This window comes from Morone saxatilis, unplaced genomic scaffold (assembly GCF_004916995.1).
Source record: "Morone saxatilis isolate NCDOM2014 unplaced genomic scaffold, NCSU_SB_2.0 Contig9, whole genome shotgun sequence".
NCBI classification, from domain to species: Eukaryota; Metazoa; Chordata; class Actinopteri; family Moronidae; genus Morone; species Morone saxatilis.
Window position 1 is genome coordinate 15,123,268 of NW_023340268.1, and position 17,559 is coordinate 15,140,826.

The 17,559-nt window shown below is 41.3% G+C and overlaps 1 protein-coding gene across 1 annotated transcript; it reads left to right on the top strand.

Moving 5' to 3' along the window:
- Nucleotides 1–6,178: 6,178 nt before the first annotated feature.
- On the top strand, nt 6,179–17,451 carry col8a2 (collagen, type VIII, alpha 2). The gene is made up of 2 exons (XM_035681544.1): nt 6,179–6,364; nt 11,652–17,451. Exons 1-2 carry the CDS (start codon nt 6,202–6,204, stop codon nt 13,553–13,555), a joined length of 2,067 nt encoding a protein of 688 aa, XP_035537437.1. The 5' UTR covers nt 6,179–6,201; the 3' UTR covers nt 13,556–17,451.
- Nucleotides 17,452–17,559: the final 108 nt, after the last annotated feature.

Genomic DNA, 17,559 nt, shown 5'->3' on the forward strand with positions numbered 1-17,559 from the left:
ACCACTCCATCAGCGTAAACTGCATCTCTCTCTGACCGTCTCTCAGCCCTTTTCTCACCCGCTTCAACCTTCAGGGATGTTAGGCAAACACAGCCCTGCTCCACAGTTGCCATTTCCTGAACTGATGAGGTTCTTCTCTTTTACTTCATCTCCATGTTTTATGAGGGTTTTTTTCTCTCTCCCAAAGTGAGGCCTTTTTTCAATCCCCTTCAGTTCAATCCTGGTAAATTTGTTTGACTGTCATCTTCTATTTTCTTCTTCCCATAAGTCATCAGTCAGCATGTTGTGAGCGAATCCTCAGTTGCAACAGAAAACAACAAGCAAGACAAATGACAGACACAAGCATGCGTGACAGATTCACAAAAAACAAGGATGTGACTGAACGTGCATGCGCCTAAGCTTGAGCAGGCAAGCTTGCATGTGTAAAATCAAAGAGTGCCCTTGGTGTCATCTGCAGCTCAGATATCTATCATCATTATCACAAACCAGAGAGAGAAAGATGGATGATGTCTGTGTGTCAATGGCTTCCTGAGAGCCAGCTGAAGAGACTCTTTCTGATTGACTCTCCATCATTTTCTGTCTCTCCTCAACAGTTTTCACAAGTCAGCTGTCTTACCACATAAATACCTATATTGTATGGTAATATAAATGGAATGGCCAAAAGTTTGTGGACACCCATTGAACCCATATGTTAAGATATGCTTCAATAATGGGCTCTTACCTTCTGCTTGGGCTTCCGTAAGACTGTGGAACCTGGCTCCTATTAGTGAGGTTGGGCACTGATGCTAGTTGATGATAAGGCCTGGCTCTCGGCCATCCAATTAATCACAAAGGTGTTGGATAGGGTTGAGGTCAGGGCTCTGTGTAAGGCCAGAATATAGAAGCATATTATGCATGCAACAAGTGGCACCCCTGTAAACCTGCACTCACAAGTACGCATCAACATGGTGCAGCAGAAATGTAAACAGCATAAGTTAAGTCTCAACATTAAAAATAATATTTCTAATGACTGTTCTGTAATTTACCAATGATTCAGTGGAAACACTAATGAGAGAACATAGGAGCTTTTATTGTGGTGGTGCAGAATTTTTTCCTGAGACGCAACCAAACGAAACCGTCACTACACTTTCCAGCTGGTGGCAACTGAAGTAACAGATGTTAATGTCTCATCATATATGAATAAGGTTTGTGGCCGCTCTTATACGCACAAATGCACACGTTATGTGAACAGCCAAACTGTTTCCCCAGGGCTTATTTGCACAGTGTTGAGTAATACAGGGTGCGTTCAAAGCTACCAAAACCCGTGACCACTACTCAAATATTACGCACTGAGCTGACACCGGAGGGGCGTAATGACCCAAGTGCCACTCAGGCTGAAGGAGGGATTACCTCATTCAAAAGAAGGTGATGCTCCAAATAAAACCCCACACGCTCAATTTCCTCTCCCCCTCACACACACACATACACACACACACACACACACACACACACACCCACACCATCAGACTCAGTAAGAGCTGTGTGGTTCTGGCGGTCAGCATGTTGTGCAACTGCTGTGCTCACTTTCTCCCTCCTGTGTTCTTCCCTCAATCTCTTATGTAGGTGGAGAACAAGGTGTACACACAGGTCAACGGTCAATGGAGCCCTGTGTTGTCTGGAAGTGATACCTTAGCAATGTTCGGGTCTGTTTGTGTAACTTTTAAGAGTTTGCTTAATGTTTGCAGGTGCATGTCTTTTTACTGCAAATCTGTAAAATCCGTTAATACTCATATGTCTAGACGACAGATTGAATAATAAACCACAGATGTATAAATTTAGTTTATTTTTAGTGTGACTTTCTTCCTCTCAAGTGCTGGGAAATCATTCTTGCTGTAAAAGGGAAGTTTCCAACATTTGCTTGCAGAATTTACAAGACGAGAGTTTGGTAAAGGAAGATGGCTGCGGTTGAATAACAGCTGACCACCCATGTGGGTTCATGGTAAGAGTCAGGAATGATTATGGTTGTGGCCTTGTCAGAATTGGATGAATCAGCTAAAATATGTGGTAAGGTTTTAAGTGCAGTTCTCTAGAAAAATCTGTGGTTATAACCAAACTATCTAAGGACCATGGACCTCAGTTGTTGTTGAACCATTTGGTGTTGCTGGCATTATGCTGTGATGTTCAGGTGATGATTCCTCCACTCCAGTAGCAGCTCAAATTTCCACCACAAAAACAACCGCCTCCTCTTTCCCTCCATGACACAGAATCCTCACACTTTGGTGTACCTATAATCTCTCTGTGGCACGTGGTTTAGGAAATGCCTGGCAGTCTGGATCCACACATGTACCGCTTAAGGGAAGTGGAGGCAGAGCACCTTCAACCTCACCTCCCCAGCACTGTTGATTTCATTAGCGGGTAGACGGAGCAGTTAGGGAAGTGTGTGCTTGGCTTGCACTCAGCCGTGGTGTCTGTGTCTCTTCTGCCTGTCTGAGCAGGCCACTTGAGATGCTGCTGAGTTTGGGTTTGGATGTTGTTGAGTCTGCTTTGGCGGGCCCGAAGGCTTCGCAGATCAACATTTAGGCTCTGTTCGAATGGCATCCGAGAAAGACTGCAAGCTCCGGGTTTGGTTTGTGTCTCAGATTACCAGGTGGTTTGGAGAAAGATCTTTAAGGTGTACTGTGCGTGGGAAAGTGGGATGTCTGTTTATGTTCATTATGTGCACTTGAGTCTCTGTGTTTCATGTGGGCTTGGATGGATTTCTAAACGGGCGTACTGTTCGGAGGGCCCCTGAGCCAGAGCCTCTGTTTGAAGTGACTGTTACCATTTCTTGTTGGGAAGTCACAGAGGTGTCCTGATTGTTCTTTTGTTGTTGTCTTTTTGCTCCTCAGACTTATCACCTTTTAATATTGAGTATCTGCAAAACAAATACAATTCTATATTGTTTTCCTTCATAATGCAGTTGCACAGCATATTGAGGCTACATTAAAATATAGTTAAATCAATTACACAGAAAAGCAGTTCTCCTTGAAGTAGAAACTTCATCTTAGGCTGTATTGTTCCTAAAATATTTTACAGTGTGCTGTAGTATTTTGTATCATATGTGTGCAGAGAGAGGGCGTCATTGGGGCTCAAGAGTCAGACAGCTACTCAATGGGAACAAAATACTGGACCAGCAGCAGTACTTGAGAGTATGGTCCACCTGCAAAATGTCACTGAAAGAGACTCAAAATGACTACAAAGAGACATAAAATGACTTCAAAGACACTCAAACTGACCAAAGAGATGCTTAATGATTACAATGAGGTGCAAACCAACTGCAGAGAGACAAAACAACTACAAACAGACACAAAATGACTACAAGGTGATGTAAAATGACCCATAGGAGATGCAAAAAAACAACCAAAAATAGACACAAAGCAGCTACAAAGAGACTCTCTTTCAGTCTGGATGTCTTGCTCCTGTATAGAATGGGTGGGTGGCCTTTTACATGTCTGTGCCCAGGGGCCCATTTTCTCATAATCTGTCCATGGATGTGGTCATCAGACATTGCACTCAGTTATTTGACAGCTGTTTGGATTGAGAACAGCAAAGGGACTACATGAAATGTCATGAAGGAGTTGGCTGTGCCCTTTTATAGCCGAGGGTCAGACTCTCCCCTATTTCCTCATTAACGGTACTTTTCTGTCCTGCTGTTTCTTTCTTTGTGTATTTTTGGATCTGTTACTGTACTGTGTGTGGTGATTTCTTTTTTCAGCTAAATCTGTTTTATATAAAGTGTCACTCTGCCTGCCAGACAAGGCTCTTTTGCTGTAACTTTGGATGCAGCTCATGTTTAATGACTGAGGGAGGCTTTGATTCACCATCAGCTCTTCTCTCTCCCCTCATAACCAGGGTTTGTTATGGTTTGTTTTGAATGGACTGATTTCATGGGAGGAAAATTGGGGTTAAGTTAATGAGTTTGAGTATTTTCAAGACACCCTGCGAAACCACTTACCAGAGGTATATTGTGTTCTCATGCATACCGAGAGTGTGTGTTTTGCCACGTGCGTGTTCTTGTGTTTGAGAGCGTGTACAAGTCCCGGTTCAGCAGTGGCTCATGGTGGACAGCCAGAGAGGATTGCGTGAGATTTTTTAACAACGTCTGCTGAGCTTTTCAACAAAAACATTTGATAAACAGATTGTGGAGGTCTATAAACCACCCGTCTGTGTCGGATCCCTGTTCTTGCACAGCCTCTCTGTTTGAGTGTGTGTCTCTCCGGTTCTTCAATGAGTTTGACGCCAGCGGAATGGTGGGCATCCAGAGCCGCCTGTTAAATTACATCTGCACCAAAACCACAGACCTCCATACCAGACGAGCTTCCCTTCCAGCCAGCCAGAAAGTCGACCAACGACCAAACACTGCCCAACCAATACTGCTCACTTTCTCTCCTGTTTGTTTCCTTTAACATCTTTGTCTTTGCTTCCTTCGTTTTAATTAGATTGAGCTTTGAGAGGTGAGCTTTGATTCTTCCTGGCATAGGCTCCGACAACTCATGGCACCATAAACAAGCATAAACAGATACCGCAGACAAACATACACTTATGACTAATCACAATGATTAGAAAAATAGCACAGAAAGTTTGAGAAACACTTTGGTAAATGGTTGTAAAACAAGAATTTGACTGCCTAGCTATGTGGTTGCTAAACAGTCACAGACGACGGCAAAGCTGTAAAACAGACCTGATCTCTGCACACATGGTGGCAATGAACGCACCTTTTTCTAGTACTTGTGAGTTGAAGTCTGCTGTGAACTACCATATTACTCCCAATTCCTGCTCCCAATTAACTACAGTGTATCATTCGGTGTACATTTCAAATTAGAAAATGTCACCTCATGTTTGTGTTACTGCTGTGCATCATTGTAAACTCTCCTCTCACTGTCGCAATCCACACTGGAGTCCATACCTGCAGAGACAAGCAAACCTGTCACATGCACACACACATACAATGATAAAATGAGTATTATATGAAGCAGAGGGGGCAATGAAAGGTGTCATTTGGGTGGCCAAATGCCACGTATTAGTGACTTTTGTTGTATGGTATTTTCAGGTTAATGGAGAGAAATTTTTCACAGCTATGTGCAATTTTCTCTCCTCCTTCTTCATGCCTAATACAAGGGTAACAGTTTTGGCATTTAAACAGGAGCAAACTAAACGTGAGATTACAGTTGGCAATCCCACATGATCACAAAATAACTTCTGACAGTCATCAGTCCGAAGACAGCTGTCAAAAACCAGCTCAGGGGAGAGTTGGGGTGGAAATTTGTGCCATTTTCACACATCATTTGAGCAGTTGAAGGCAGTCCTGGACACCTACAGTTGCTCACTTATGATAAACAAACACGCTAACTATCCTCTGGTGGTTTCCTCTTTGCACCTGACCACGGTTGTGAAAATATTTGGCAGCGGGCGATGTGGTCATTTCTTCCTGAAGCAAATTAAAGTCAACAGATCTGCCTGTCACAGTTTCTGAGAGCCATCTAGAAGGCAAACACTGACCCGACCAAATACTTACCACACAGCAGCAGCAGAGAGCAGGGACATACATAAGCAATATGTGTGTTTGCAACTCATGTTTGGACATATAAAGATTTATGGGACTGTTTTAGTGTAACTTGTCCTGTAGCAGTGCTGGAGATTGTATTCGTCTTTAAAAAATATATTTGGGTCACTTCTAAGCAAGGAACATTTTCTTGGCTTTCTTGGTTTTCTTTGGCCAAAAAGTCAGTGGTTGGCTTGGACAGGGCATACTACGCTTGTAGATGAGGTAGAGACAATGTTAAAAAAAACATTTCTCCTCCACAGTAGAAGAGATTTTATATCAGTGCATTGCTTCAAATAGTTTGTAGTAGATTAATTCACTAGTTTTTGCAGTAGATGCATGTTTCACATGGGTAGTTTTTTCACAAGTGTGTGGTATTGTGTGTAGTGTTTCTCATAGTAGGCTGAGATGAACGAATGCACAATGTCAAGATTTCAAACTGTGCGTGTAAATACCACGTCTGTTTTATCCCATGTGCTGGTGCTGGCCATTGATTTCAGGGAGCTAACATAATCTGTCTAAGATTAGATCAGTCTAAGATTACAAAAATTAAGCCCAGCCAACTGCATATTAACCAATATCTTATATCTCTCCCCTTGTGTTTATACCTCCAGTTCTTTGTGTGACATCTGAAGCCTGGGATGCTGGTGACCATGCTGTTGGCTCCTGTCTGTGTGCTGCTGATGCTGGGGGCGCGAGCTCTTGCTGGAGGCTACCCCCCCATACCCCACATGAAATACATGCAGCCCATGATGAAAGGGCCTATTGGACCCCCATTCAGGGAGGGCAAGGGACATTACGTTGGTGAGTAATCCCTGCGGGTGTAGTATATGTATTTTTATCTCTCACTCTGCCCTGCGTGAGGCCCACAGATCCACTCACTCTCACAACAACCCACTGGTTCAGTGGAAGCACTGGTAACTTCAATATGGTTTATCCCAATTTTAATTAATACTCTTCTCAGTAAGGACATTTTAAATATGGGAAACTGCAAATTAGCAACAACATAAAATACTATTTGACAATTCTCTGTGTCAGTTGTTGTTCCACTTTACTTCCTTTACAGTATCTTGTTTTTCCAAATATCTGAACAAACATGGGCTTGATGTGAATAATATGCACAAGTCCAAAGCTATACAGAGAAATACACTCAAAAACAACTTTTTATGAACAATGTCTCCAGCATCACAGTTTAATATGTGATCAATATGGAGACCCTCCCAGAAACTAGGACAGACATGTGCACTAAAGCCATTGGTTTTCTGCAGGCAGTTAAAGGGCTCACCAAAGTGTCTCCCTGCCCTGTGGGTCCAGCTGCACTTGGCTGGTCCTCAGTTGTGGCCTAATGGAGGCCTGATTACCCACTGCTTGCTGAGCTCCACTGGGCCAGTTGTTCCTTCTGCCATCTGGATGCTGTTACCCCACTGTTTATCACATATTCTTCAGCTGTGGGATGAAGGCGAGAGTGTGAAGAAAATAAAAATAGATTAAATAAAAGGCTCAGCCAAGGGAACTGGGGAAGGGAGGGGGTGATAATCATCCTGAAAAAATGTGCATGTTGTCATCATTATCAAATTTGACTCAAGTTCTGGGTCATATGAGAGGTGCCTTGTCTTATCAGAGGCCCCTTCTTCAAAGCAAATTTTATGTTTGACACAGAAAGACTCCAAAAGTTGGATTCAGAGCAAATTTTGTGTTGAAATTTTGCATTTAAATCCTGCACAGAAACATCAAAGATTTGCTAAAAGAAGTTGTGCTTTCTGTAAATGGGATTTCAAAGTGTGGTTGAAACAAGATTGCGATTTGAAGGAGTAAAACTAATGCCTCCACTGACTCACATGAATACAATGCCTCTACTGCCTCTCGGTGGGCATATGTCCACATTGCATCACATTTGAATAATTTATCAATTATTAATTAACTATATACAGTACATTGTGATAAGATCTACTGTATCGTCGGTAGAATTATAATGTATAAACACAGTCATCTTTAGGAAATAATTTAAAGCATTTGTATAGTACTAAACATATCAAACAAACAGACCACAGCTACAGAATCTCACAACTTTGCATATGGAGTCCTTCTGTCTAGGTCAGTGAGGAGAATGTGGTCATGTGTTTAATAATAGATGTTCAGGAGAAAAGAAAAGACTATATAATGAACAAATGTATCAAATGTTTCGTTCAATATGTTTAATGTACAAAAGGCAAACAGTCATGTATACAAATCTGCTGCTTTTTCTCTTACTTTACTCATTGTACTTAGTCACAACTTCAAGCTTACTAGAGCAGATTTCAATTTTTTTTTTACTGGAACTGTCAGTTCAAATGTGTTTGAAAGCACAATTTACGTCCTTGAATCCTAGAGAGCACTGCAACACGTAATGAAGAAGCTATTATATCCTCTCATGTGTGAAGCACCTTATTTCTTCTCTCTGGGTGATGTATTAAGGTGGTCCACAGCTCCACTGCAGACCACAGCTAAACAAACAAAACTGAGGCTATAATGCTCATTATCTGCCTGAACACATTGGTGAATGTATGCTTGCTATTCCTAGAAAGTTCAGTTTGGGCTGTGGGTGGTACACTGACTGACATAGACAAACCTCAAGTATAGATATATTATTTAAACCATTTATTTGGGGGTGAAACCTAAAGTGAGCACATCTGAAATCTCACTACTGAACAGAACTCTGTACAGTATGGTAAATAGGTCAAAGTTAAAGCTGAAAGTCAGCCAGTGAGCAAAATTGGTATTCATTTTAAGACTTATTTTCCCTTTCCCTTTTCCCAACTTGTTCGTCTGACTGCTTGTGTTCACCCTATTGGGCTTTTCTAGTGCAGGTTTTTGCAATAAAGTTGGTGGGTTAGATGTTAGCATAAACAATATGCCCCAACCACAAAAATAAAACACTCATTGTTAAAACTGGCATTTTACTTTAAGTCAATGTCAGTTTTCCACACATCTCGACTGAACTCATGGTAATGGTCCTAAATCTGGTCCTAATCACATTTAAACCCCCTGCAGAAGTTTGATTTTCAGAACAAATTTTCACTGTTTGACACTGTTTGTGTTTTCTTGAGCTTCATTGTAAATTATCAGTAATTTTGGGCTATATGAATACAATTTGACTTGACTTGACTACAATAACCCATATGCCATTTAGCATCATTGAGCTTTTCTCATCATTGTTTTGGATTTCAAACATTGATGTTAAAACGGCTTCATTTTCATTAACTGCCAGTAGGGGGAAGTAGTGGCCTATGGCAACATTAAAGGATGTAAAAGGAGTTCCAATTCAAATTACCTGGCATCTTTGTTATAAGGAAAGGGAAAAAGTATGTTTTCCCCCTATCTCATTTATTGCTACTCTTGAATAATCTACCTGAGGCATTTCAGTGATCACAATAGTATAATACTGCAGGTGTATTGGCCGTTCCCAGGTTTCAGAGGCCATGCATCACGCTTGTATGTGATTTTAAAGCTTTGAGTAGGCTGGCTGGAGCAGCGGTTGGTTCTTTGATACATTTTTGAAACATCAATACTTGTCATGAATGTTTATATATATATATATATATATATATATTTATATATATAAAATACAAGGTCAGCTGCCTTGACCATCTGACCCACCAACAAGAGTAACAAACACAGGCAAGTTGTTGCTTAGATGAGGCAATGGAGCTGTATAAACCAGCTGAAATTGGCTAGGGGTGCTTGGCGTGTTCTGCAGACCAAACTTGTATTTGTGCTCTTTTGGCCTGGCTGTGTTTGAATTCACTCTGCTAGGAAAGAATAATGAGGCAGTGTATGACATGTGGCATATTTCTTCAGTCTTGTTCCCTCGCTGTTACACAATCGAAAAATTTGCATTTTACAGACACTGTCAAACTCAATAAGACCCCTACATCAGTCAGCTGGAAAACAGAAAAGTTAACTCCGTCCAATTGCAATATTACATAACAACTGCTGAATCCAGGAGCATATAGAGTACTGTTTTATGCAGATTGGAAACCTGTCCAGAATGTACCCTGGCTTTTGCTGTGCTGAAATCAAAAAATTACCATGCCTTTCATAGAAAAGGCCATCAGGTCATGAAAACATGTAAAAGTAAATTCAGAGATCTCTTTCCACACTAGATGTCTTTTGAAAATAAAGTCGTCAGCAATTTCCAAGTTTTATTTTGACATGATTGAAGTTTGAATCTTAATTTCCCAGATAATGGTGTTATGATGTCATGTGTTTCTTGCTACTTAATTCATGATTTCTTATCTTCTTTATCGGACATGTACTGAGACACCCACAGTGTTATATCTACTTTATCTTCTCTCTTTAGTGCCTTAGCAGCTGCTACATTTACTGTCAGCACAAAAAAAATCAGATTTTGAGGATCTAATCTGTCATCTGTCTATTTTGCGCATGCTCCACTGCAACAACACAGTAATTTAATCAAATTGGTTGACTAAGACATTTTAACTTTTTACAGTATGGATTGTTAAAGTAAAGCCAACACATGACTAACTTGGTGCTGGAGCTAACTTTTAAGGACTGATTTATTTATAAGTAACTTTGGAGACTTTGATGAACGATTTGAGACATTTTTGTTGGTGAAAAAGAGGCCAGAAAATGTGTCAGAATCTCTGAAATTTCTCTGCTGTTTTCGTTTTAAAGTGGAATGTGTGTAAACAAATTCATTTGATTATGACAACGCTGAGGCTGAAGATGACACCCTCCTGTCAGTCATTATTAACCAGTTACCAAGGAAGCTGGAGCTAAAACGATGGTTATGTATGCTCCTGAATGTATCTACAGCAGAGAGGATTTTGTAGTGTATTAACTTCCTAAGTATCCCAAAACTAGTCCTGTGTGTATGGTTGATTAACTGTTTTTGTGTGTACACCGATACATCGTGGCCTCCGTACATGATATGTACTTTAAGACCCCATTAAAAACGTTTGCAGTCAAGGAAAATGAAACATTATTTGCTTTTTTCTTTTTTAAAGGGGACCTTTATGTTCAATTCGAGCTCTATATTCTTAGACTCCACTAGAGTAGCTTTGCATGATTCACACTTAAAAAACAAACTTATTTATCCTATATTGTCTGGTCTTTTTCCCTGATATACTGCTGTGCTTCACCTTACAGTGATTCGCAGTGTTTGTTGCTTCATTTATGTTAGCTACTTTAGCTAACCGCTGCTAACAGTGCCTGCTGTTAGCTGGTTAGCCATGCAGCTAGCTTAGCTGTCCTAATAAATTACTCTGCCCGAACAGAGAGCTCAGAGCACCATGGAAAGTGTCTGTGTTTAATGTTAATGTTACATTACTAGTACAGGAGCTTCGGAGCTCCGTTCCCTCGAGCTCCCAGTCAGTTAGCGGTTAGCTAATAGTTCGAGGTTAGCTAATAGCAACTAGTAAAGCTATTTTGTCCATCTTGAAGCAGAAAGGCTGCACGACATCAATGGGAAAACAGAAAATATGTAACTTTTCTTGACAACCGAAAAAACACTATCTGCTAGAAAAATGTTAAGGGTCCTGAACAGAGCAGTCAAATAACTTAGATAGACTGAGCAGATAAATGGGCACATCCCTATACTACTTTGGCATGCTCAGTCATGCTGTGCCTGGATCAGTAAAGTAGAGACAATGAAAATATTGCACAGCAGTCTGAAATTTTAGCTTTTTGCTTGCAGGGATTACTTTGGCATATGTTGACCTTATTATTTGACACTTTGGCCTTAATATCAACATCCGACATTGTAACATTGTAACCCTTTTAAAAGCCAGACAGTATTACCACTAAGAGGCAGTAATGTGTAAAGTCCAGTGTTCCAACCATTTTTAATTTTTAAGAAATTATGAAACAGTCTTGCCTTTTGAGTAGAAACTAGGAATCCGATCCTCCAGTTTAAAAAAAAAAAATCTTTTTGACCTACAGCAATTTTGAATGTGTAGTTTTTGTTTTGCTCAATGTGCATTCATTACACTACACATGTACATATTTATATGTTTACATTTATTTGATCTGTTTTCTACCTCTTTTTTTAAAAATACATTATTATTCACACGATCATCTTCTGTTTTTCTAGATATGCCACCCATGATGGAGGTGAAGGGGGAACCAGGCCCCCAAGGGAAACCTGGATCAAGAGGCCCCCCTGGGCCACCAGGACTTCCAGGAAAACCTGGACTGGGCAAGCCAGGTCTCAATGGTCCACCAGGCCCCCAGGGGCCTTCTGGCTTTCCAGGGATTGGTAAGCCTGGACTTCCAGGTCTCCCAGGAAAGATTGGGCCAAAGGGGGTGCCAGGGCTTAATGGCGAAGTTGGTCCTCGTGGTGAACCAGGCCCCAGAGGTCCTCCAGGGCAGCCCGGTCTTCCTGGCCCAGCTGGCCTATCTCTAAACGGGAAACCTGGACTTCCAGGCATCAAAGGTCCCCCTGGGTCTCGTGGTGAACCAGGAATAAAGGGTATTCCTGGGGCACCAGGTGAGCGTGGATTTAAGGGCGAGAATGGAAATGGGAAGCCAGGGCCTCCAGGTATAAGGGGTCTGCCTGGGATTAAAGGCAGTACAGGCCTACCTGGTAATCCAGGTATAGGCAAACCAGGACTAAAAGGTTTGCCTGGACTGCCTGGTCTTAAAGGTGATCAAGGACTCCCAGGGGATCGGGGAGAACCAGGAGAGGCTGGGTCTCAAGGACTACAGGGTCTGCCAGGGCCAGTTGGGTTAGGGAAGCCTGGGCTAGATGGACTGCCTGGAGGACCCGGTCCAATAGGTCCAAAAGGTGAGTTAGGGCCCAGGGGTTCTCCTGGATTTCCTGGGACTCCTGGCTATGGAAAACCTGGTCTAAGTGGACCAAAAGGAGAAAAGGGCCATGGTGGGTTGCCTGGTCTTCCAGGGGACAAAGGAGAGCAAGGAATGGTGGGCCCAATTGGGGAACCAGGACTTGATGGACAGTCAGGACCACCAGGACTTCAAGGCCCAATGGGCCTCCCAGGAAAACACGGAATGCCAGGACTGAAGGGAGAGATTGGGCCCCAGGGCCCTCCAGGACTGCCTGGCCTCAGAGGTGACCAAGGCCCCAATGGACCCTTTGGAAAACCTGGCATTCCTGGGGAAAAGGGCGGCCCTGGGCCTAATGGCCCTATTGGAAAACCTGGACCCAAAGGTGAGGCAGGGCATATTGGCCTTCCTGGGAATCCAGGACTTACAGGTGCTCCAGGGCCTAAAGGTGAGACAGGGTTTATAGGGACTCCAGGCCCCAGGGGCCAGTCAGGCATTCCTGGTCTCCAGGGGCCCATGGGTCCCATGGGGCCACAGGGTGTACCTGGCCCAAAGGGTGAACCTGGACTTACAGGGCCACCAGGATTGGGTAAGTTTGGAGAGAAGGGAGCAATGGGTCCCCAAGGTCCTCCAGGGAAACCAGGCCCTGTTGGACTTAATGGTAACCCCGGCCTTCCTGGGCCTCCAGGGCCCCCTGGTCCTCCAGGAAATGGCCAAACAGTTGTTGCAGGGCCAACAGATTCACAGTTGGAAGGGGATGAAGTACCAGGGGACCGGAAGGGGCCTGCATACAGTCAAGTTCCACTCTCTGCTTCTGTGGCACCAGCCTTCACAGCCATCCTCACCACACCTTTCCCTCCCTCTGCCATGCCAATCAAATTTGACAGGACCCTGTACAACGGGCAAAATGCCTACAGCTCTACTACCGGCATGTTCACTGCTCCTTTATCTGGTGTCTACTACTTTGCATACCACATGCATGTAAAGGGAACTAGCTTGTGGGTGGCACTGTACAAGAACAATGTACCAGCCACTTACACCTATGATGAATACAAGAAAGGCTACATGGACCAGGCGTCCGGTAGTGCTGTCCTAGAGCTGAAGGAGGGTGACCAGGTATGGGTCCAGATGCCCTCGGATCAGGCAAATGGCCTCTATTCTACCGAGTACATCCACTCCTCCTTCTCAGGATTCCTGCTCTGTCCCACATAACCCGTCCTTCCATTCAAACATATTCCTGTATTGGCACCTCAGAGCAGCCCTAAACCTAAAATACCTGCAGCCATAATAGAAACACAAAACCCATAGGATTCTCAATATTATTGCCATCATCTTTATCTGTCTCACCCTCAACATCTTCAGCGAAAGAAAAAAACTAACTTTGTGAATGAAATATGGAAAGTTTTTAAAGGCAGGGGAAGGAATTTCATACTGTGTTCTTTGTTTCATTGTCATTCAAATGTGTGTTTTGGGTTGTATTTTATGTTGGTGTTTTTTAGCTTATATTATTTTAATTATTATATTGTCATAATTTTATTGTTATTATTTGGTCCTTGTCATCATTGTTGTTGTTGTTTATTGGATTCAGACTATTAAGTGCCTTACTTTGTAATGTGCTAGTAACAGACCTTCCCATGTGACTGCACATCCTGCCCTCATGCTCTGACATCATAAGGACAAGATCACCAGACCCTGGGGGGGTGATTGGTTCCTCTGGCTGCAGTCACGTCCCCCTCGTGTTCTTATTTAAACCGTGAATGGCAATACTGACATAAAAAGCAACAATACAACGTAGAACATATATACAAACAATAGCAAAACAAGGCGTTTGGTGCTGTAATACCATTACTTTTCACGTTTCTTTTGGTTGACCTTTTTAGTACTCTAAACAATTGCTACTTTGAAATTATTAATAGAATTAAATCTTTGTGTTTAGAGTGAGATATATATTTTGACATTTATTTGGCACAAGCATCTGTTGGGTGCTTATTTCTCTGCTTTTCTGTGAATTTAGTAGCTGATCATTTAAAAGTGACGGATCTTTCTTATAATTTATTGAACTGTACAGAAATGCAGTCAAAGAAATACAATCCAAGAATGAATTAAATATGACCTCACAGTATTAGAATTATTCAATTTAAACTGCCCCTTTAAAGAGTATCAACAACATCATGCAAGAACAATGTCTTTTCTTAACTTTCAGGACAATACTAATTGAGGACGATATGTATGCATACAGTCAATGTTTACATGCCATAGAATAGATACTGAGAGAAACTGCAAAATGGACAGTAAGGACACTACCATAGCTGGATCGATGGCCCGTTTCCTTGTATTGATCTGATTTTCCCATTTGCACTGCAAATCCCATCACCAGGTCGCAGGCATCCTCTTCAGATGCTCTGACATCACTGCTTTCTAATGGTATACTACCTATCAATAAATCAGTATCATATTAACATTCCCAGTGAGCAATCTGTAATGCCATACTATACAACCCCCGTTCTGACCATATATCTGTGAAGATGCTGTGAACTCATTTATGTTTAGGAAAATAGGGAGGCAAATTATTGATTATTATTGAAAAAATCCATGTCTTATTTGGAATTATTTGTAGTTCAGAATGACAAGACGTTCTAATAATTCCCAAACCATCATGTCAAAAATAGCTGAATTATTGTTTATTTTTGTGCAACATCCATGTTTTCAAGGCCAAGATGTTGCAGAACCGAATAATTTTAAAATATATAGCTGGAAATGAGAATCGATCTACATTTACTCCATGAATAAGTAAAGGGACTGACTGAGGCCCACAGGTTGTGAAATACAGGTTGTGTAACATTTAACAAACCCCTGCCAGAGGGAGAGGTGGTGGGCCAGAGGTGAGAGAACGTGTATTTACTCATTTCTGTTGGATGAGGCATTAAAGATACTTGCTGTGTGTGTGTGTGTATATGCATGTGCTTGTATGTTCTAGTAGGTGTACCCTTCTGTCTGTCACTGTGTCAATGTGTGTGTGTGTGTGTGTGTGTGTAAAGTTGTGTAGCTGTGTCACATTGTTCCCCTTGCATTCCGGTCATGAGCACTTCAGCAAAGGTAATAACAAACTTGTTGAAGTTATAAAACCTTAGTGAGAGCTTACAGTCCTGTCAATGTTCCACATGAAATCTAACTTCAAAATGTTTCAGCCTCCTTTTGGGTTCATTTCTCTCTAACGGTGCCTTTGCAAAGTAAGGGAAGAAAATGATAAAATAGGTGAATGATGAATGTAATAAATGGATCACGTGAGACAGAGAAACCTGAAATTAAACCGCCATAATGAGATCAGAAGACAACATTTGCTAGACATGAATTACTGGTTAACACTGAACATTTTTTGATATGACCATTTTGCATATTGGTCCAATGAGTGGCATAATGGTGTGCAATAATTTTTGTGTTGTACCAAGTCATGAACAAAATGAACAAAAAAAAAAGACATTCTGGTGACGTGTGCAAGATCTTTTATCAGTGGTTGCAGTTACACATGAGAAGAGATAAAGAGGTTTGGGCAAAACCGAAAACGTTGGTGCTTATATTACTGACTACGTGCCTTTACATTGCCTCGGCTCAGACAGGATTCAAATCTTAACCCTATCATTACACTGAAGTTAGGACTACCTTACACCTTGATGGAGGAATGTCAATGTACAAGAAGATTGTGCCAAATATTGAGCTGTACAGTCAGAATGAATGTATGCTGACTGATTTACAATAGTTCCTATAAATTGTCTACCATAACTAGGGATGGGAATTGATAAGACTTATTGATACCAATACCATGCTTGATCCTGCTTCGAGCCTGATTCTTTGTTGATTCCCATATTGATTCCTGATCTGAAAAAAACACAGGTTAACTGTTTTATTATTTCCGAGTCTGAACACAGTGTAGAAAAAGAGCAGAGCTACAGCGATTCAACTTTCTTTGTAAAATGAGGCCATGCTTTGGAGCACTTCTTTCTCTCCGCCATTACTCTTTCTTTTTGCAAGTTTCCAGCAGTGTAGACACGTGAGTTTGACATCATTGTTTTGCAAGCCTAAGTGTAAAAAAAACATGCTGGCATTGATAAAAGGAACTGACAAGCTTGGCAGCATGCGACTCAAATGGATTGGACTATTTGGAGCTGGTTCTTAATTCCCATCCCTGACCATAACAGATAACACATAAACAGTAACTCTTGAAGTTGCTTTGGAAAAGCAGTGCTAGGATAAGGCCTAATCAGTATTTTACATCTATGTAATTCAAACAATGCACTTGCTCTTGCCCTTTCTGTCTCATAATAACATTTATTTTCATAACACACCTACAACTGCTATCTATCATTATTGTTATGTGAGTCTACAAGGCAGTCCTAGGCTCGTTATGTACTGTATGTTGCCTTTTTTTTTTGTCGCCTTCTATTTTTGGACATATGAAACGGTGATGTGAGTTACATATGGCCATTACTCTCTGTCCTTATGTTTTCATAGACAATGTCACTTGCTTGCAGAGTTTGCCCTGTGTGCAAATCATTTAACAAGTGTCAGTAAGATCCATGTACCGTCGCAATCACAAATTACTTTGAAGTGTTTTTTCTGTTTTTCTTTAAAAAAACAAAACAAACAAAAAAAATATGATTTTTTAAAAAGCCTTGCTTCGGTTCTTAAGGGATATTTGTTTGTTTTAGTTTCAATAAATACAAACGGCCATTCCCATTTGCACATGAAATTAATGAAGATGTATTTATACATTTATGATAATTTAATAGGGATGCCAAAACCGACCACCGAAGCCTAGAACGTATAAATGGTATTTAACAGCATTGATGAGTTAAGAGCATTTACAACATGTAGTTAGCATTCTAGCGTTGTTTGTGAAGGATTATTTGTGGACTTTTACTTTCTATTTGTGTAATGTTCAATGTATCAACTTATAGGATTTTTGTCATACAAGGCTATTGCGTGCACTCTATGCAATAGAATTTGGGTATAAAATGCACTCTTTTTGATTGAAAATGTTTGTCTGCTTATACAAAATCTACAGTACTTGATTGTATTGATACCACATCAATAAAAAAATCTTTCTTGTATGCTGGTGTCAGGCTCCCATTTCTGTCCACTGTATCTGCATGTGGTCATTGTAAGGAAAATGTAAAATCACTGTAATCCTCACTACCACAGCTCCCAATTTTGTATTG

What these genes read in the sequence shown, in the direction of transcription:
- col8a2 (XM_035681544.1), top strand. Translation starts at nt 6,202, where the DNA reads ATGCTGGTGACCATGCTGTTGGCTCCTGTCTGTGTGCTGCTGATGCTG. An exon ending in GGGCAAGGGACATTACGTTG is followed by an intron (nt 6,365 to 11,651) that starts GTGAGTAATCCC and finishes CTGTTTTTCTAG; the next exon opens with ATATGCCACCCATGATGGAG.